General features: G+C 38.9%; 1 protein-coding gene across 1 annotated transcript in view; it reads right to left on the bottom strand.

Annotated features, from left to right (window-relative positions):
* Positions 1 to 997: 997 nt before the first annotated feature.
* Positions 998 to 22182, bottom strand: part of IQCM (IQ motif containing M) — a 246894-nt gene continuing 225709 nt past the window's right edge. The window contains exon 13 of the mRNA XM_037058235.1: positions 998 to 1233. Coding sequence (XP_036914130.1) covers positions 1130 to 1233 — 104 coding nt within the window. The 3' untranslated portion in view covers positions 998 to 1129. The remainder of the gene's footprint in view (positions 1234 to 22182) is intronic.

Here is a 22182-nt window from a genome sequence, read left to right as displayed (position 1 = left end):
GTAAATGAATGGATCAAAAGATTATGGTATATTTACACAATGGAATTCTATGCAGCAGAAAGAAAGAAGGAGCTCCTACCCTTTGTAACAGCATGGATGGAACTGGAAAGCATTATTCTGAGTGAAATAATCCAGGAGTTGAAAGACAAATACCATATGATCTCACCTTTAACAGGAAGCTAAACAACAAAACAAACAAGCAAGCACTGGTATCATTTTCTGATTGGAGTATCGGAATGATGTTGAGCACAACTCTGTTTTGGTTTTGGTGAGATCCTGACTTAACATGATCCTTGTAATTGGCTTCTCCAAAGATTTCATTCTAATAATGTCCATACGTAGTCTGCCGCGAACTCCATTGCACAAAGGAGCCCGAGAGACTTTTTTAAAAGCCAAAAGTTGATTGTAGAAGTAATAGATTGGGGGTAAGAACTATACAATTGGAACACCTGCCACATAGTTTCCGCCTCTATTCATACCTAGTCTTTGCACTGCTTTTACAGTCTTGTCCTTTAACTAGTGCTCCTTCACTGGTTTTCCAATCCCACTTATAGAGGGAGGGAGGGATGATCGATGAATGATAGATAGATAAACTTAAATTCAAGACTCAAGGGATAGGGGTTAGCCCCAGTGCTCCAATCCTTCCTAAACTAAGGCAGGTAGGTAATCAAGAATAGTGCACAGTGACTATCAGTTGTTCACTTCAGAGTGAGCAAGGAGAATAGGGAAAAACAGTATTAAGACCATACTTATAAAGTCATATAGTTTGAAGAGCATTTTGAGAAATCATTTCCAAAAGATTTAAGTGAGTTTTTGAAAATAAAGATCTTGAAGTTACTTTATGGCAACTATCGGTAATAGAACAAAACAATTCTAAGTCCAGTAAAAGGAATACTTGACACTGTGGGTTTTAGCAGAATTTTTATGAAAAATATCCAACAAATGGTTCATCTGAAGATATTTAAAAGTTACAGACTGACTTGTTTCAAACCTCTAGATATATAAGGATGCTTTGTCATTTTGCCTGTTGATACCAAATTAATCCATGGCCAATGTTAACTTATCTCTTTGGGTAGATGGGTTCAACTCTTAAGATAGCAACATTGTATTGAAAACATTATTCTACTTCTCAGAACACCTGCTGTTGTCTCATTTTCCTTTCTCTCATAGATGTGGACACTAACTTCCCAACAATCTGGATGTTAGCTCTTTTGAGTACTGGATGCCCGTTCACTGTAAGAGGAAATATATTATTAAATTAATAAATTTCAATTAATATGCCAAATGTATCCTATTTTTGAAACTATAAAATATTGCATGCAATTAACTATGTTGTGCTAGAATATACAAAATATTTGACTGGGGTGCATTCTCTTCAGTTGCATTTCATTACATTATATGTTGTGCTGAGATTCTCAGCAGGAGTTACTGTTGGATCAAAGATTTGAGAGAGGGGATGGCAGCAGCTGGATTCCACCAAAATATGCAGAGCGGTGGCAATAAATTAGATACAACATATGTCTACCCTAGGAATGAAGGTATTAACTTTTTTGCATTATAATATAGTCAGTTCTGATCCTGATATTGAAATCAATTTGTAACACTATTTATTGCTTGTAGTGTTACAAGCAATAGTGCTCTAACACTATAGATTGCTTGTACTTGATCCATCTTTATGTACAAAATGACTTTCTAAATAAGAGAAAATAAGTCATCGAATTACTGTGGCTACTGTTATACGCAGTGCTAATTTACGGCTAGGGTAGTATACTTTGGGGACCTCCTGTTTATTAATCAAAAACATAACCAACTATCAGAAACAGTTAAAGTCATGAGAAGAACAATTCACATTACAAAAAGGAAATGCATGACTTGTGTTGTAAAAAGAAGCAGGGTGGTGTTGCTCCTTTTATGTTTATACATAGTGTTAATGGACAAAGAGGGAAGGGAGGGGAGGGGAGGGGACTTTAAAGAAGGGGACAGCAAGGAAGTGCTCCTGTTCCCGTGAGGCTGAGTGGATAGAGCAGAGCCCACAAGCTGGCCCTTAGTCTGGGGCTCCAGTTCATGTCACTCATGGGGCACAAAACATCTCAAATAAATTTAGCATTTGTTGGGTCCTAGGAGTAAATGAAAAAAATTTCTAGAAAAAAGAACTGTTAATCAAGGCCTTTAAAATATATCATAGGAACACATTTTATTAACCCCCTATATGTTTTCAATTACATGGAAAAAGCGGTATCCACAAAATGATCCCAGTTTTTTTAAAAGTTATATGCATAGGAAAACACATACAGTGTTGAATACCAAAATATTAACAGTGGGTGGAATTATAATTTAGCTCTGGTTCTTTTAGTTTATGCATTTCACCAACAAAAGGTATTATTTTTGCAAAAATAACTATTAGAGATTTTTGAGTTTCTAGATTGAAATATATGATAGCAAGTCATTTTTTGTAGATAGTAGATAAATAATCAGAAGTTAGCTATTTTTGTTTATACTTCGATAATTTGAAGAAATGATTTCAAACTGGGAAAATGTTCAAATAAAATGAAAAATAGGCTTAATATGTATTTTACAGGTTGTATTTTCAGAAAAAGGGAAACCACATTTTTCTCAAAGGTCCAAAGTAAGCATGTGCTCTCTGCATCCTTTTAAGCCACCTCCAGATTTTCACGTTCACCAGTCTACTTCCTAACTTTTTATGCCATTTCCATCACTTGTGCAAGGTTATATATTATTCTACACTATTGACTGCTCCCAGTGAATACTTGACAATCAACCTTTGTAGAGCAATTTGGAAGGAAAATGAACACAGAGTGTTTTAGAAAATAAAATACGCTTTTGGGTCAGTGAGTATCAAATGTACCCTACTTGTTCAGGTTCACGTTAAGCACTGCAGAGTTACGTAAAGGCCCTAGCTGAGACCTTTCTGGGCCCAAGAAACAAACCAATAAAAGGAAAAAACTCCAGTTATTATGCTACTCAAAGAAATTCAGTTTGTAGAAAAAATGAAAGCACTTTCCTAACAAAGGATCATAGCTCTGCCTACCAGAAGAGCACCATAGTCAATATAAAGCAAAAATACAGTCCTAGATGACAAGCAATTAAGAACATATTTCAGTAATTACTAGCATTCATTTAATACTAGCATATAGTAGGAGTCCAAGTTTGAACTCAAGTTGTATGCAATTTAGAGTTTCGAATGAAGGTAAGTCCAGAGCACAGGCGGAACACTCTACGGATCTCTATGTAAGCAAAAGACCACGAAACGGTCTTGGGCAAACCTCTCAATACGAGAAGAGTGAGCCAAGTATTTCCACCTTGGTCCAATAAGATGGTGGCGGTTGGTGAGGACAAATGGTTTTAGATCCTTTGAGCTGCCTCATGCCGAGGAGACTTTGCTTTGATTCCCCAGTTCCCTCTTTCCTGCCCTCTCATCCCCCAGGGAGACTCTGGCCTTCCACTTCATAAGAAGAAGCTCCCAGTGCTAAAATGACAGAACCGCAAAGCTGGTTTTCCGCCTCTAGCCCTTGAGGTGTGGAGAGCACGAGGCACGAGCACTCCGAGCTTGAGGCAGCCGTGGTTCAAAGGTCAGAGAGGGGCTTCTCCCTCTAGGAGGCCGGCTTAGGCCTGTGTGAAATTAGCACAGCAGGGCCCGCATGGGTACTGGTGGCAATGGTGTTAGCAAGACACCTTTACCAGGCTCCCCAGGCTTCAGAGCGACCACAGCAGACAGTACGAAAAAGAGCTGGGAGGCAGGGGGGCGGGTATGGAATTCCACAGTACCGCCCAGAGGGGTGTATTTATGAGCACAGGTAAGACACTCTAAGAGAATTCCTGGAAATAACTGCTTTGGCAGGGGATGTTTCAAAGAGACCAGAGGTTGTATGAGAGTAGGTAGAAAACTCTATGTGTCACTGTTTTTGTGATTATATGTATCTACAAACATGTATGTGGGAATGTATGCAGTTGGATTTTGTTTTGAAGTAATAAAGTTTTGGTTCTCCCTGCTCATTCTTCCTCACTCCTGACTCTGCCAGCAAGGCTTTGCTGAAGGCGACTGAGAATGAATCACCTAATTTCTGGTATTTATCAATTTTGAAACAAGGAAAAGCTGTAAGTAGCTAATAAATATTCTATGCTCGGATTTTTAAATAATAGCTCCCTCTTGTCATCTGTAAAACTGGGGGGGGGGCTTTAATAAGCATAACTACTTGAAATGAGGCGAACAGTTTTGTGACATTCCACGCAGAAAAATCCTAGAACAAAAAAGGCAACTGCACTTCAAGAAGGAGGTTTTAAAACACAAAGCAAAAGCAGTATTTTCTCAAGGGAGGCTTCCACTTGGAAGAGTATGGCTTTCCTCACAATGTACATAGCACTTTGCAGATCCGAGAAACCAGAATGTAAAGAACTGAGCATGGGAAACCCAATGGTAAGGAAAAGATGACATGAGAACCCTTCCCAACGTACAAGGAATCAGAACTGGATGAGCAGACTGCTGGAAGACGAAAAGAGGAGGTACCGAGGGGATCTTGAGAAAGGGCTAAGTGGCATGTCCCCTTGCCCCTTGCCTTGAGGGATGAAAAAAGAGAAACCTTAAGAATAGAGAGCACCTGTAGTTCATGGGAAATCCAGAAGTAAAGAGGTTTTGTTAAAAGGGGCTACAAGCCTCTTAGAAAAAGCCGTGTGACCAAGACAGGGCTGCGGCAACAGGTAGAGACAGTGTCCAGATGGAGGTTCTGCAGCCTCACAGAACGAACCGCAGTGCACGGTGATGTGGGGAGACCTGCTGAGACCGCGGAGTGTCCACGTGGGCATGGGGCTTCTGAGAACACTGGCCGACTGACAGGGGCAATGCAAGATGAGTCTCCAGACTCTTGCAGTGCTGAAGTAAGGATGTACTACGCCTCTGTGATATTCTTTCAAAAAATGTATAACCTCAGCCTTTTAAAAACCATAATAATAATGACAACAGTTGCCTTTCAGCGTGCATTTATTCTCTGCCAGTCACTGTAATGCTTTACTTACAGTATCTCGATTTCTCTTTCTATCAGTGCCCAACACTATCACCATTACTAATACAAGAAGCTAAGACTCACATCAGTGACATGTTTCTTTGGGCTATGGCAATTCTCGACGCATGTATGGACTGCAGAATCTCTCATAACAGCTCATGGGAAACCACAGCATTACTTACAGCATTCGTATTTAAAGCAGGTCTACATTCCACTACATTTTTATTGCCTTTTTTTACTTTTTCTCTATCTTCAAAATATCAGTAATTTACCTATTTGTCACAGTGCCCTGATCTCTGGGGGAGTGTCTTTCAGATAAACAAGTGTCCAATAAAAATTTTTGATAAAGCTCATTCCTGTTTTATAACAGTGACATCATATGCATATTTTGCTTTCTTCACTCCACAAGATTTCATGAGGATCTTTCCAAGCTAACTAGAATAATTCCAATTCACTATTTTAAGTGGGATATAGTATTCTGTGATAGAAATAGACCATAATATTTCTCTTCTGGTTAGTGTTTTCTGTGCTCCTTTAATTTCCATACCTCAAAATGATGATCAAATAAGTACCCTTATTTATTTGGTAATGCTTTTATTTTCAGGTGGTACATTGCTAAGATGAAGTGCAGAGTTCAAAGTATATACATTTTAAATTTTAACTGATGTTTTCAAGGTGCTTTCTAACACACTAGGAAATTCATATGTCAGCCAGCAATGTGCTTTCTTGTTCGTTCTGCAAACACCAACAGCAGCTATTGGTTTGTTTTGTTTTGTTTTAATTTTGCCCAATCCAAAAGCTGCCCATCCACTGACTTTCCTCACGTACTAGTGACTATGAGCATCTTTGCACAGTCTCAGTAGCTGGATTTTTGTGCTATAATTTGTTTCTCTGCATCTTTTGTCTATTTTCATTGTACTGCCCCATTGTTCTCAATTTAAAATAGCTCATTGTATTAAACCTGTCTCCTACAATGCAAGTCCTCTTCACATCAATTTTTAAACTTTAATTGTTTATGGTGTTTTTCATAGAAAAGTTGAAAAGTTCTTATGAAACCAAAGTCGTTTTTCTTCTCTTTTGTGTTTCTTTTTTTACTGAGCATCTTTCCTGCTCCTGGACTGAATATGCTGTTCTCTAGATTTCTTTTCAGAGTTATAAATCAATTAGTTTATTAATTAACTTATTTATTTAGACTTTTTAATTTTTTCAATATCTTCTTTTAGTATTTGTTAATGTCAAATGATTTTTCCTTCCTAAAACTTTTGATGCAACAAATTATGGAAATAGAATTTTTAACTCACAAAAATGGTATGGTAGTATTGCAGTAATCTCCTAGGAAATAAATACACACACAGTGTTTCCTCACCGATTTTAGTCTGCACTGGGGACAGTGCAGTGAAGATACAAATTACCAGATTCTAAGAGCATGAACTTTGCGATCGGAAAGACCAGAATTCAAATACTGACTTCTAAGTTAGCACCTCTGTGATTAGGAATAATGAGCTTGCATTTATTCACCTGTAAAATGAAGATGACAGTTTCTACTTCAAATGAATAGCACAGGAATTTAAGGAGAAAATACTCATAAAGCACTTGTCTTAGACTTGAATGCATCATAACTTCTTAACAAATTTTAGCTATTATTATTCCCCTTCGCTTCTTTTTGGTTCTCCTCCACGGCAAAGGAGATTAGTTTAGGACTGTCTGCACACACATGCCCCCCCCCCAGATCATTTCCTCCACCCTTTTCTGTGTAAATGTTATGGATCTCCCACTGCTCTACCTGCATTCTAATGTGAAGACCCCTGAGACATATCATTTTTCTTCCATTCTGACTGGTTTTTAACACACAGCGCTGCCTCCCCACCCACATATACACTGAGAAATACAAAGTCTTCCTTTTGTTCATTCTCCTTAGAAAAATCTATGCAGTGTACCCAAGTTCTCTATCAATGCTAGTCCCACACCTTCTGTGTGAGCATGATTGGAAATACTGTAAGACTCAGTCTAGAGGGGTGCCTCGAATTTCCTTCTCCCAGACCTAGAAGCGAGGCTATGGCCACTTTTGAGTGAGCACATTTATAAAAGTGAGTATATAATCTTTTCCATGCAGAGTCCACATCTCAGGAAAGGCTTAAGAACAGATAGAATCAAAGGGTAACTATGCTCCCAGATATTATTCCCCACTAGATGTCACTCTTTGTCACAGCCGAGCAAACGTGGGAGCCCCACTCCAACCACCAAAATGCTCCGCTCTCTAGGCACTTGTTCCATGCCTGAGAAACATTTAACAGTACCATTGACAGTGCCACACTGCAACAAATCATATCAATCGCAAATGTAAGACCAAGGCTGCCTGGGAGTATCCTCTGATCTGATTAGGAGAACTCACTTATCTTCACCAACCAGGACCTCACTGGGCAGATACCCATCTCCAAAGGCCAAGGCTCACCCACCGGGTTCCTGGCTCTGAGAGTGCCCACCTTTCCAAGCTTTACCATGTCAGAGGCTGACGGAATCCCACCCTCCCACCTCTGTCCCCTCAGACTGGGTTAGTGTCACTAGCAAGAACTCAGATAGGCCCCTGATTTGGGGATGGAAAACCAAGGGGAGCCAATATGCCTTTGCAGACAAAGCTTGTCTGCAAACATGATCTGATGCTCCCGTCTTCTCCCAGATCTGTTCTGCTGTTGATGATAGATCACGGAAGTTAATTTTCTGGCTGCAAACAGAGTATTTTTTAATTTTAAACATTTAAAAATATTTTTCTTATAAACAAAACTCACTTTAATAAAAATCAATAGGCAATCACACTCTCAAATGCATCTTTTTTTTCCCTGATTTATTCTATTGTCATAGTTCCTTGGTTTTGAAAGACAGAATTAATGGTGCAACACCTTAAAGTTTTTATCATTTGGCCCCAACTGTATTGGTAGTGAAGAGTTTAAATACAGGGTGGGCAAAAGTATTTTTAAATAATAATGCAAGAACAAACTGTTTCTTGTGGCCTTTATTATTATTTTTATTTATTAATGATTGCATTGTTTGTCTTCTTCAACTGGAAACCTGGTTTTGCCCACCCCTGTATATTATTTATCCCCTCATATCTGGATGGTCTGTGAATAGTGTGGACCAGTCTAGACAGTTCCATGCCTGGGACAATTTGTAATGCAATCTGAGTCTGGAAGCCACAATCAACAAGATCACTCTATTCTGTTTTTTCTCAGAAATGCAAAAACAAAGACCTCATGTTGAATCTTCAGAAAGAAAATGTTCACTAGACTGATACTGTTAAAGCAAACTCAATAACTAAATGAAAGATGTTTTTAAAATCCCTGGACCTTATTTTGTGTCCGGCACTGTGTGAAGCACTGTTCTATTTATTTCTTGTCACAAACCAAGCAGTGCAGGTGAGAGGCCTGACTCCTCCACTCCACCGCGGCGGCAGCGGCAGCAGCAGCAGCTGCAGTAGCAGCAAGGACCCGGATGCTGTGAAAGCACTTGACGTGAATTTTCTCATTCACTTTGTGTCCTAACCCCATTAGAAGTTACTACTGTAAGTCTCTTTTTACAGATGAGAAAACGTCATGGTTCCCAGAAGTTAAATAACTTCTATGAGACCAAATACTTAATGAATGACAAAATCAGGATTTAAATCAAGCTGGCCAACAGATACCATACTTTTGCCTTTTGTCTGAATATTAATTACCTACATATTTTTAACTGGGATATATATTTATAGTTCATACAGATATTTTATGCACATTATGATCTTACCTCTGGGGATTAAAATATAGAATAGCTATGTGAGCATTTGTAAGTATTTTCTAGTCTTGGATATTGACTCTACAGTGAATATTGTGGATTGACTTCAACCTCCCTAGATCCAGAGCAACTGCATAAAAATTTATTTTTCTGAGATGCCCTTGAAACTAACAGTCTGGACATTTATTACCTTTTTTCAATTAGCTATACCCTTACAGGGTTTGGAAGGCAAAAATAATGTGGAGGTCTTTTTCTTACCCTCCACCCTCTTTTTTTAATTTTATTTTTTTTTATTTTCTCCTTTTTAAAAAATTTTCTGTTAGCAGACAGATTCAAGGAAAGGTACGTTTGCTCCACTGCTGTTCCGAAGACTATTATCTGTAATAGATTCCTGGGTGACTAGAAGCATTTACAGCAGCAGCTGCCACCAGGACATCTTGCCATTTTCTCGTCCTGGTCTCTGGACCAGCCACTGAGGTGTGTTCCCGAGTCCACAGCTCCAGTGGCAGCCACCAGGGCAGTAGCTTCCCCAGTGGGACAGGCCTTTGCTGCTCCGAGAGTCATTCCTGGACGCTTAAACTGGACACCACAACCTTACCCCCTAACAATTGTTTGAGTACATAATTTACTGTATAAAATTCATTTCTTCTTAACATTCTTAGTGTGCTTCTCCTTCCCTTAGCTGAGCCTTGACTGACATTCACTGTCCGACTTGGATTACCACGATCTGGAGTGGAGGCCTTGTGGACACAGCAGTGCTGCTGCGTCTTGCAGGACCGCCTCTCCGTGCATTCGTGTCTGCAGTCCTCCCCCCGCCCTCCCTTCCTTAGTAATCCTGTCCGCTCACCACTGCGAACTCATTTAGGAAAACCATTTTGACATTATTAGTCAAGTCTAATACGTTTCCTTTGGTTCCAATTTAGGAATGTGAATATCATCTTGAAATAAAGAGAAAATGCAAGAAAAAGAATGTTCAGATTTTGATTTGTTTTAAGGCAATTCAAACAACAATGTCCCTAATGGAAGAGGGTTTTATTTGTTTGTTTTTCTCTTTTCTGGTGGACACCTGACTGTCACCACCTGCCACTGTTCCCCACTGGTGCCACCTACCCCTTTGCTGCTGCTAATGTTACTGCTTCACCCTCGCCCTGAAAATTCTGTTTCAAAAAGAAGTAGACGTACTTACTTGATACTTTGCACCTGCTGAAAATATAAATATCTTTAAGACATGTGTATACAAACTAGAATTCAGGATCATGCCAAGTCCCTTGCCTCTGCCAAAGTTTTGTACAAAATCCTTTGTGCAAAAATGTAAGTTTTGAGAACCCTATCATTTTTTTATTTTTTAGGATACTCTTTATTAGCAAAGTTGAGCCTAAGAGTAGCCATGAAGGAAGTCCAAAATGCATCTAGCGAAAAAGCTCAATAACTTCATATCAAGGAATAAACACTGGTACCAGAGCACCTTGCTGAATTGGTACTCAGAGGCACATGAAAATAAACACCATACATATTTATACGTGATGGCTGTTGTGAAGACTATCAGAAGGGTAAACAACATTTGGGAAAACCGACAGCCATTTGTTTCTTTGTACCTGACCAAAAATACACTCAGCTGCTATTTGTGCTGCTGCATAGACGGGCGCCTACGGCCCATCTGACACTTCTGCTCTCACCCTCTTTCCCTGCAGAGGAGAGGGAGGGGGCGACACAGATCAAACACTACATCCATGTCACCAAATGCCACGGCCAAACCAGAGAAGTGTCCTGACGAAGGAGCAAACCCATGTCACCAGGAGCTGGGTTAGCGCCTACTTTGTGGTTCCTGGGTGGTGACTGAGAAGGGTTTTGTAGGAAAAAATATATTAATTAAGTAAAATACAATTTTCGCCCTCAAATAATTTTAAAGATTACTTTGAAAGTTAATTAAGTTAATGCACTTCTGTGGAAAGAACTGGGACTTTCTGCACTCTGGTTTCTTTTACAAAAGTATCGTCCCCATTGCTACTTTCTTGTTCCATTGCATTTTTCCTAGATATTGCAATTCCTTGATTCTGCCTCCCAGTTTATGTTTTGTTAATGTTTCAATTGGAAGTATGGAATTTTGTTAGCAAATAGTATTTGATGCTGCAAGATTATTTAAGTTTAAATTTATTATAAACAATCATTCGATGAGATAAACAAATGTCTATTCCATTTTCACCGGGGAATAGTTGAATATTTAATTTCCAGTGATTAATTATGAACATTTACAGACATACTAAAAATGAAAAAAGTTATACAATGAAAATCACTTAAATTCCACAATGAATATTTTACTGGATTTTCTTTATCATGTGTCTCTCCACCTGTCTGTTTTCTTTGGGGGATTTTGTAATAAGATAGTAAGAGGAATCGGCTGAAAAACATTAAAAAGGGCATGATTACATAGAAATTTCCCCAGAATGTTTTTGAAAGTACCCATTCTGCCACTGGAAAAACTTGATAGTAAAATATTCAATGTTTTTGAAACTTCTAAAAATTGCTATAAAATTTTAGAGAATGTGTGAACACTGGGATTATGACTCATATCTCAATGTTTTCTGCAGGTCTCCCCGTGTTTTTCAATAAAGTTCGTTTGTTGAGCAGTAGAGGAGAAAGGGTTATCATTGAGTATCGGACTAATATATAAAGCTCCGTACATGGCATCACTCTGCCCTCAATTTTTAAATAATGGGATTTTATAAAAAGACTGAATAAAGGACTCAAAAGAGATAAACTAGAGAGAGATACAAGATGCTACTGCCAAAAACAGATAGCACTCAATTAGTTTTTTCAAGGCATTCTTATCACATCTCTTCCTAATATTAGCTTTCTCAATAAACAATAGCCCGCTGCAATATTGCCAGGGTTGCCCAGCTGAGATGACAATGTGCAATGACAGACGATTGGGGTCATCCGAAATCGCTGGTGTTCTTTGCAAATGACACCCACTATCCCTTAGGTTTTAAGATTATTCTATGTGTGACTGTAACATGGAGCCAGATTAATATTTATGTGGGAGGAGAGATAAGAAATGCATTTTTACAAAAAGAAAAGGACTAAAAATACTTTTGGGGTCCATGTCAGCTACTAACTTTTCTCTAACTGAGCCTGATGTGTGTACAGAAAAAGCAACAAACACAAATCTTTCTGCTTTTTAAAACGACTGTCCATCTTGTAGCGTTATTCAAGACCTTAGGTAAGGTGTTCAGATCATGTCTGCTACGAGGGAAGGAAAAACAGGCAGGGGAAAAATCTGTACAAGTTCCTATCATGACACCACTGTTCATTCCAGTTACATCAGTCTCTGGTTTTTAAACTCGTGAATTAGTACATTAAACTACTGTACTAATTAAATTAAAGTTTGAAATAATATTTTGTAATTTTGTTTTTCACTGGAAGATAGAAAGTTTCTAGTTTTAAAATGCCCCAGAATCATTATTTTAAATTGTCTAACTAAAAAGTGTATTTTGGCACATTGGCTAGTTTCATGGGATTGAATCATTTGACCTTTGGAAAGGAAATGAAATTTTATGTAGATGACAGAACTAAACTAAGACATGTCAAAACCTTTGAAACTGCAATATTTGCATTTCACAACATCAGGTGATTGTGAGCTTATGATAAACAACAACAACAAAATTCTTAATATTATCTGTGAGGCCCTGTAAGGTCTGGCCCTTTCCTGTTTTTCAGATCTCATCTGGAATGATGTCCACAGGATTGCCAGGCGAGTCAACTCTGTAGTTTTCTCCCATCTCAGTAAGCTGCTGTTTCGTGGTTTTCTAAAAATTGTTCGTCCTTTTCTCTGACTTCATATCACATTCCGTGCCTTGAACACTCCTCTATCAGCCCCCTCCAATCCCATGTCCTTTAAATATTATACATGTATTAATGGCTATAAAATTTATAGCTCCAGCTTCAATAGCGCCCTGAACCCCAAATTTGGTGTGAAAGGGGCCCTAAAATCCACTGCATGCCATGGGGGAGGGACAGGAATTAATACTCCCATTGATGTACTAGAGTACCAAGGGCCGGTTTCACACATCTTTTTCCAATTCTGCATTCGGGGACAACACATTGGTAACCTGAAACTGGCCACATTGGGAGTATTTAGGCCATGAAAATAGTCAAATGCTACAAATCCTCACCCCACTCCAGAGTCGGATTACAAGTACACTACTGTCAATACTATACCGGAAACACCGCATAAAACCGAGGCCGAAGAGACCCTGAGCAAGTAAAATGATTTTGTGTGGGGCGGAGGGGGAGGGGGAAAGATTATTATTTCAGTTATCCTTTGAAGATCATTTGCAGAATCTATTGCTTTGGTTTATGTAAATTATCTCTATATGCACGAAGTTCCAATTTCTGATTAGCATCTAGGTTTGGTGGCTTTGGGATATTTAACCTCTTCATTCAGATGGAGCAACAAGGTTAGGCAATCTGGGAAGTCAGGGGAAACACACTTCATCGCTTTAAGGGGAATTTTACTAAAAAATACTATCTAGATTAGGATCCTATGATACTGGTATCTCTAACCCCTCCCCATACAGATATTTAGATCTGGGAGAAGATATTTAATACATAACAGCCAAGCATATTTTTTTCTGAAATGTATAGGTCACTTAACTGATGATAGCCAAGTTGGAAAGTCATATTTATATATTCTGTCCGACATTGCTGCTGTGAAGAGCCACGAGTTACAGAGCAGAGGAGATCAGAGAGAAATTGGAGGGAAGAGCAAACATGCAAAGAGAAGCAGCGCTAAGAGGTGTCACAGTCCAGGAAAGAGAGGGGGTGAGGGTGCGTTGACATCCCATAACTTTGTCTGCAATTGGTTTCACGTGCTTCCACTGTGTTCTTTAAATAAATATCTTTTGTTGTGTCTAAAACTAAATTCTTAAATTTCATCCAAAGCCGCTTCATTCCTATTTTACCTTTTTCTTCAGATCAGTACATTTCTTCACCTTTTTTTAGGTCTTCAGGCTAAAACCAGTAGACTTTGACTCCTTTTCTCTCATGTAAATACATCCAAATCCATTGTGTGTCCTGTTGGCTGTATCTCCAAATATATTGAGAATCTGAATACATCTCATCATTCCCATTGTCACCAAACTCTTCTCAGCCATCATTCAATTGGCCTAGATTATTGCAATAGCTTTAACAGTCCCTGCTTCTGTCCCTTTTCATCTCTCCCCAACTCTCTCCCAAGTCTTTTCTCCATCGCAGCCAGAGTAAATCATGTTCCTCTTCAGACCAACACTCCGTGAAGCTTCCCGTTTCTCCCAGGCTAAACACAAAAAGCCTTATAATGACCCGCTCCTTTAGCTCTGCACCTTCACTTCCAACTCTTCACCTCCTCACTTCTTGCCTTCCAACTGCATGGGCTCCCCTGCTGTCCTAAACCACTCCAAACACTCTCTCCTTAGACCCTTGGATTTTTTTCTTGGCAAATCGACTTAAAGCACCAACTACCCCCAAGACATCCTATTTCCTTCCTAGCTCCTGTCTGCTATATAATTTACATGCACGTAACATAGTATATATTTTATTTGTTTTTTACTCCATTAGAAAATAAACTCATTGTTGGACAAAATTTGTTTGACTAGTTAAGTCTCAGCTGCATCCTCATGTGCCTAGAAGGGTGCCTCGCATACAGTAGATCCACGATAATCTCTTGAATAAGTAATCAGGTCAATTCAAATAATCAATACAAGTACTTGTGGGGTGAACTTGGGGAAATGGCTGAACTGCACACACGACTTGCCTCCAGTGCTCTAATTCAGAAAGTTGGAATATTGCCAGCTCTTTGTTTTGTGCTATTTAGATTCTGCATCTGTGTAGATTTCACTTCCAAAATTCGGGGATGTATAGCAATTTAGTCAGGAAAAATGTTGTTTCCATGGATGCCTAGTAAACTGATTACAATGAAATTGGCTCCGGGTCCTGGTTTTAATATGACACCATGGCATATTATCATTCTAATTTCCACTATCAAGTTTTTCCAGTGGCAGAATGGGTACTTTCCCAGGTCTTTTTTTTTTTTTTAACAAAACTTTGATGAAAAGCTCATGCTGTATTTGGCATCTGATCACTCAGAGCAATCTTCTTGGATAAAAACACAATGTCAGTGAAAAGAAAGAAAAAAAATTCTCCTATAGAATAGAAGGAAACAACCTTTTACAAAACTGTCTCTGGATGCTAACAGACCAATAACAAAGAATGAAGTCCCCCTGGTGGGGTTGTCTGAGTGAAACTGTCCACACTGAGTTTCAGTGATGCCAGAGGAAGGATTGCCCTGAGGCACGGATACATCACTTAGGACAGTGACACATAGTTGAGCTCACCAATTTTAATAACAGTTGCTTCATCTAGTTTAATCAGCATGTAAAAATAAAAACTTAATTTTATCGTTTGTTGTGTTTTGACATTATTGATCATGATCTTGAAGACACACAGAAACGGGTACACTATGTTGAAGCATCGGTACGCTGAATCACACGCAGACATAAACCCCAATGAGACAGCAGCCATATAAAAAGTGTGTGGTTCCCTCCCCAGGGTGTAACACTAACACTTTCTATCCATCTTGAATTTCTTGTGTCCACATGTAAGATTTGGAAATCTGGTTAGATCGGTAATTGCTTCCAGGGCCATATGTAGACACTTTAAATAATGATGTTGGAGATAGGAACTAGAGACAAAATGCACAGTCAATGTATTTTGACTTGCTCATACATCTAGGAAATTTAGATAATCTGTAGTCATTAAGTAATGTTTGAAGTCATATCTGGATAATGAATATCTCTATGGCCCTTCAAGGACAATGTGGATTCCAAATCAGACACAAGAATTTACACCACATGAGTGTGATACTGAGATAATATGGTTAGTATCTTGGATAATATGGTTATATCCAATAAACCACATTTGGCACAGTTCTGTGTTTTAATTGTGCAACTAGAGTTATGTCACAAACTGTGTAGTGATTTCAGAAATTTTAAGACATTCAGGTACAAAATTGAGTACTAAATTTGAACAGCTGATCTTTTTGGCCAACTGTCTCCTAAAAGGATCGGCTAAGCTTATCCATGATGAATCAGCACGTTCTCTATAAAATATTCTTGAATAAGTCCTATATTGGAAATGCTTATGATGTTACAGTTTCTATGAATACAAACACCATGTAGGAAAGGTGGTGAAAGTATATCTTCTAATGAAACTTGAGACCTTAGAAGAACACTAGAGATCATCTTAGCTCAGTTTTTTCACTTTATACATAAGAAGCTCAGGTTCAGTAAAGCAGAGTGATGTGGGCCCATATTGGTAGTTATAATTGCATCTAAGTGACTGAAGGGGATCCAAATATGCTATTCCAAATTACGTCACTTTGGCTAAAGGATTATTGTGAGTTAAAGGCAACTGAGAAGCAGCAGATGCAGGAAAAGCTCTCTGCCCTCCTACTTTCTGTCTGAAAGCAGAGAATACGTTCTCCTTCGTGAAGATTTTCTGCTCCCTCTCCAGTAGCAGGAAGAGGAGAGGGACTTCTTGTCTCACCAAAGACTCAAGGTGGCGCTGGCTCAAGTCTCCCCAACAAAACTTACTGAATGACCTTTACATCCCATTAGTTGTCCATTGATTTTATCTGCCTTCTCATAATGTACCACCCTTAGAAATCCAAACTCCTTTTCCCTTTCTCATCCCTTCTTCACAATCCATTGCCCTTTCTTAAAATAGTACCTAAGCCTCAGGTTTAATGGCCTTTCTAGGGTTATCACTTCTTTTCTGTGACTCACCCCACCACAGTTTGCATTAACGAATGAATATTCATTGGTATCATTTACTAATATTTATTAGTAAAAATCAATATCAATAAATTACATATGTCTTTACTTCTGTTAGTTTTTCTTTTCTTTTTTTAATTATAAGAAAAAGTACAGTTGTCCTAACATTCCCCCCTTTGTCCACCTCCACCCAGCATGCTCCAGTCCTCAGGAAATCCCCACACCATTGTTCACGTCCCTGGGTCGTGTGTGTATACTCTTCAGCTACTCTGTTTTCTACACTGTACTTCACATCCCCATGGCTATTCTGTAATTACCTATTAGTACTTCTTTCTTTTCCCTTTTTTTTATTATTGTCCAAGTGTAATTGTCTCCATTTCCTCCTGCCACACCCCCACCCCAGCCACTCTCACCTCCCACCCCTGATACTACCCCCCTTTGGCTTTGTCCATGTGTCCTTCATACATGTTCCTTGATGACCCTTCCTGTTAGTTTTTGTCAGTTTACTTTGCAACCTTCAGTCATAACCTAAGAAAGTAGGGGAAAAATTCCCCCCCCCACATAATATATTTGATTATTTGCCACTTGGTTAAATAAGTAGAATTAAGGATTTCCTCAGAAATAGCTATTCCTGTAGTAGTGTGTCTATAATCCAGATGTTGGTGATTTGGTTATATTACTTTGGAAGAAAAATATTGTATATCCTTAAAATTTTCCTATCCACTTCAGAACTATCCACTTCAGAACTCATTCCTCTATTGCCTGTGCTGAGGATTGAAGCAGGGGGAGGGGAGATAAAGTGTGGGGTTGCTATTGCCACTCATCCTGAGAGAATGTTTTAGAAAGATATGAGAGGGGGAGGGAGCCTGCTGTATTAATGTTGTGGCACTAGCTGTACTGTTAACTGGTCCTAATCTGCCTCTTCATGAATGCCTTTAACACAATTAACTGCCTACTGAGTGTCAGACACTTGCTAACAAAGAGTAAGTCACGATGCCTATCCATAAAGTCTTACAAGCATATGTAAGGAGACAGTGGAAAATGAAGTATATGATGAAGAGACTATAAGCACTGAGCCAAAATAACAGGAGGGAAAAAACGGTAGTAGACAGGTGTAACATTTTATGGGTTGACAAAAATTATTAGAGATGATGGCCCTTGAACTCATAAGAAGTTGCTTGTTAAGGAGAAGGTTAAAATAAAGGAAGTTGATAAGTACAATGCGGCACTTTTATATAAACGAATTGATCACAAATTTACTTCCAAGACTCCTAGAAGCCAAGACTTTTCCCCCAAGATACAGACCCAAATATCCAACTGACTTGACAAATCCATCAAGTTTAACGTGTAAACATACAATTGATTATCTTTCCTCACAAGCCTGGTGTTCTTCACTATAGATTTCCATCTTGTTTCTCAAGTGAGAAGTTTGTCAAACTTGACTCCTTCCATTACCAAATCTTCGTGAAGTTCTTTCCTGCTAATTTTACCCCCAAAATATCTTTCACATGCATCCAAATCTATGTTTTCTCCATGATTACCATAATTAAAATTACAGTCAACCACTTTTATTATTATATTATTTAAGTGATTCAAAGCATACCTAGGATATACTAAATGCCTGATAAGTATATTGAATGCATAAATGATTGTCTGAACTGAATTTCTTGCACGCTGTTTGCTTACCCTCTAATTCATTTTCCAAGGGACAGGGTCATCTTTTCCATTCTCTAATATTATCATGTCATTTTCTGATTTAAAATCCACATTGGTTTTCCATCATTTTAAAGAAAGAAATTAATAAGCCTTAAAAGGCCCTGCATGAATGAATTGGTTAATGCTCTATCTTGTACAAAACAAGATGAGAAATGTAAGCCCATGCCTCTGTAATTTATTATGACTGTATAGAATTTGCACTGTGGTGTCAACCTCCACGCTGAATAATTAGAAGCTCTGAGGGAGTCATACTTCAGTAGATACAAGTAGAGACACAAGACTTCTGGTCAAGATGGTAGCATAGGCAGATATGGCACACTTCTTCACACAACCGCATCAAAATAACAACTAAAATATAGAACAACCATCACTCAGAACTGTCGGAAATCTAGTTGAATGGAAGTCTGACAACTGAGGAATTACAGAAACCATATCTATCCAGACTGGTAGGAGGTGTGCAGATTCAGAATGGGCTGGTCCTACACATACAGGTAGTGGATAAAAATTTGGGATAGATATCTCAGAAATGAGGATTCCCAACCCCAAACCAGGTACCGCATCCCAGGGTTCCAGTGCTAGGAAATAAGTTCCCACAACTCTGGCTGCAAAAAGAAAAGGGGATTAAGTCAATGGAAGAAACTGTTGGAGCCGCAAGCAGTTCCTCTATAAAGAACCCACACATGGACTCACCTACTCAGACTCATTCCCTCTGAGCTCCATCACTGGGGTAGCAGTTTGAAAGGTACCAGTGGCACAGAGAGAGAAACTGAAGTATCTGGTATCAAGGCAAGCAGAGGCCATTGTCCCTTTTCTAAACCTCCCTCCCCCAAAAGCCAGCAAGCCAATGCCACAATTGAGAATCCATCAACCTGACTGACACTGTTTGACCTGCCTTGAAGCTCCCCAGAGACTCTGCCCCACTCAATTTATGGGGCCACCCAAGCTGTTTTCCATATGACTGGCTGATCTTAGCTCATGTTCCACACCTTCCTAAATCTTCTCAAACAAATAACAGCCAGCCTCAGTGAGCCTCAGGCCTGGTACTATCAGCAGTCAGCTTCAATTCACAGCTTAGCTTAGCCTGGGAATCTCTAAACCCAGCATAAGTAGCAGCCACCTCAGATTGCTTTATAGCTTAGACACAGTGGCCCTGGGCAAAACACAGGTGGGAGCTGACCTTGGCCTGCATCACCTGGGAAAACACAGGGGCAGCATACCCAGTGCACAGCTACAGACCATGTTGGAGGACCACCATGCTGCCCCTGCACAGCTGATCCTCCACAGAGGGTGGAGGTTGGTGGTAAGTGCTCACAGCCAATCCTTGAAGCTGACTGGCCTTGGTAAATTTCTTCCACAGATTGGCCAAAAGCAACCAGGGCTCAACTACAAGAGAAGGGTGTACTCAGTCCACACGAAGGGCACATTTCAAGGATCCAGTTTGAATGACAGGGGAAGCTGTGCCACTGAACCCTACAGGACACCTACTACAATAGTGCATGACACTAAGACATGAAGTTGAAGCAGCTCTACCCAATACATAGAAACAAACACAGGGAGGCTGCCAAAATGAGGAGACAAAGAAACATGCCAAAATGAAAGAACAGACGAACACTCCAGAAAAAGAGCTAAATAAAATGGAGATTAGCAATCTAGCTGATATAGAGTTCAAAATATTGGTTACAAGGATGCTCAAGAAATGTAGTGAGGACCTCAGGAACATAAAAATATTCAGTCGGAAATGAAGGATAAACTAATTGAAATAAAGAACAATTTACAGGGAAACAACACTTGAGTGGATGAAGCCAGGAATCAAATCAACGACTTGGAACATAAAGAAGCAAAAAACAACCAATCAGAACAAGAAGAAATAAGAATCCAAGAAAATGAGGACAGTATAAGCAGTCTTTGAGACAACTTCAAGGAGTCCAACATTCACATCATAGGGGTGCTAGAAGGGGAAGAGAAAGAGCAAGAAATTGGAACTCTTTTGAAAAAATGCTGAAAGAAAACTTCCCTAATTTAGTGAAGGAAATAAACGTGCAAGTTCAGGATGCACAGAGAGTCCCAAACAAGATGAGTGCAAAGAGGCACACTCGAAGACACATTATAATAAAATGCCAAAGTTTAATTATAAAGAGAGAATCTTAAAAGCAGCAAGAGAAAAGCAGTTAGTTACCTACAGGGGAGTTCCCATAAGACTGTCAGCTGATTTCTCAAAAGAAACTTTGCAGGCTATGAGGGATTGGCAAGAAATATTCAAAGTCATGAAACGCAAGAACCTACAGCCAAGATTGCTGTAACCAGCTAAGCTATCAGTTAGAATCAAAGGGCAGATAAAGAGTCCCCCCCCAAAAAAAAACTTAAGGAAGTCATCATCATCAAACTATTATTATATAAAATGTTAAAGGGACTTATTTAAGATAAAGAAAATCAAAACTATGAACAATAAAATGGCAAAAAATACATATCTTTAAATAGTTGAATCTAAAAAATAAATTAAGCAAACAAGAAGAACCAAGCTAGAGTCATGGATAAGGAGAGTGTTTTGATGGTTGCCAGGTGAGAGGGTACATGGCTGAATGGGTGAGGAGGTGTGGGGATTAAGAAATACAAATAGGTAGTTACAAAATTGACATAGGGACATAAAGTACAGTATAGGAAATGGAGTAGCTAAAGAACTTATATTCATGACCCATGAACATGGACAACAAAGTGGGGGGATTGCCTGAGGGAGCGGGGGGTGCTGGATATGGGGGGAAAGCAGGACAACTGTAATAGCATAATTGATATAATATAATTTTAAAAAGAGGAGAAATGAGAGATTGGGGGAAAGGTGGTGGTCTCAGATGGCACAAAATATTTAAATAAATATTTTAATATAAATACATCAAACACAAAGCAGAGAGAATATATAACAAATTCTATATATTCCTCACATGCAACAAATGTCAATATTTTGCATTTTATTTGCTTTTTTTTGTAACTGAAGGGAAAATCCTAAAGCTCATGTAACTTCATTTTGGCATGCTTTAATGGGCATCTTTAACAAAATAGATGCTTTCTTGAAAACTACAATGCCATTATTATACCTAGTAGAAATAGTAACAGTTCCTTGGTATAACACCTAACAAAAACAATAAGAATTTCTTGGATTCAGAAGCCATATTCAAAACATTTCACTTACTTAAAAAATGTCATTTCCACAAATGAATTTCTAGAATGAAGCTTCAAACCAAGTCCGTACATTGTATTTAGTTATGTCTCCAAATCTCTTAATCTAAAGCAGTCCTCTTCCCCATCTTTTAAAAATCTCACCCAACTGGCTGGAAACTGGGTTAGATGCCCTGTAGAATGCCCTATACTCTGGATATTTCAGTTTGATTTCTTTGTGGTCTCTTACCAGGAAATTTTCTGTAAATTGGAAGTTTGTGGTCTCTTACCAGGAAATTTTCTGTAAATTGAAAGTTAGCTCAGAGGACTTGAATACATTTAGGTTGATTGTCCTCCTATATCTCCTTCAACCAAGAGCACTTAGGTTGGGCTGTGTATTCAAGTAACACCCCAGAGGAGGCACAGAACCTGTCTCCTTGGTGATACAAGTAGATGTGTGTTCAGACGGTGATAGACCGACCCCCTCTATTACAGAATTACCAATTAGACTTCTACCCAATGGCTTTATTCTGTGATGATCTTTGTCTGAATTCATTTTTTAAGGATTACAAAATGGTGATTTTTCTAACTCTATCAGTTCTTTCATATGTATTTGTGGAATTTCTCTGCAAGAAAACTTTCCTTTGTCAACCAATATTCTTCACTTACCCTAATATATAGTTCATATAGTTAAGGCAGAATTATTCTTAATTGTTTTTCTTTAA

This window comes from Sturnira hondurensis, unplaced genomic scaffold, assembly GCF_014824575.4.
Source record: "Sturnira hondurensis isolate 20B ecotype Veracruz unplaced genomic scaffold, ASM1482457v3 Scaffold0010128, whole genome shotgun sequence".
In the NCBI taxonomy this organism is placed as follows: Eukaryota; Metazoa; Chordata; class Mammalia; order Chiroptera; family Phyllostomidae; genus Sturnira; species Sturnira hondurensis.
Note: the sequence above shows the minus strand (reverse complement) of the source record. Positions and strands in the feature narration are given on the sequence as shown.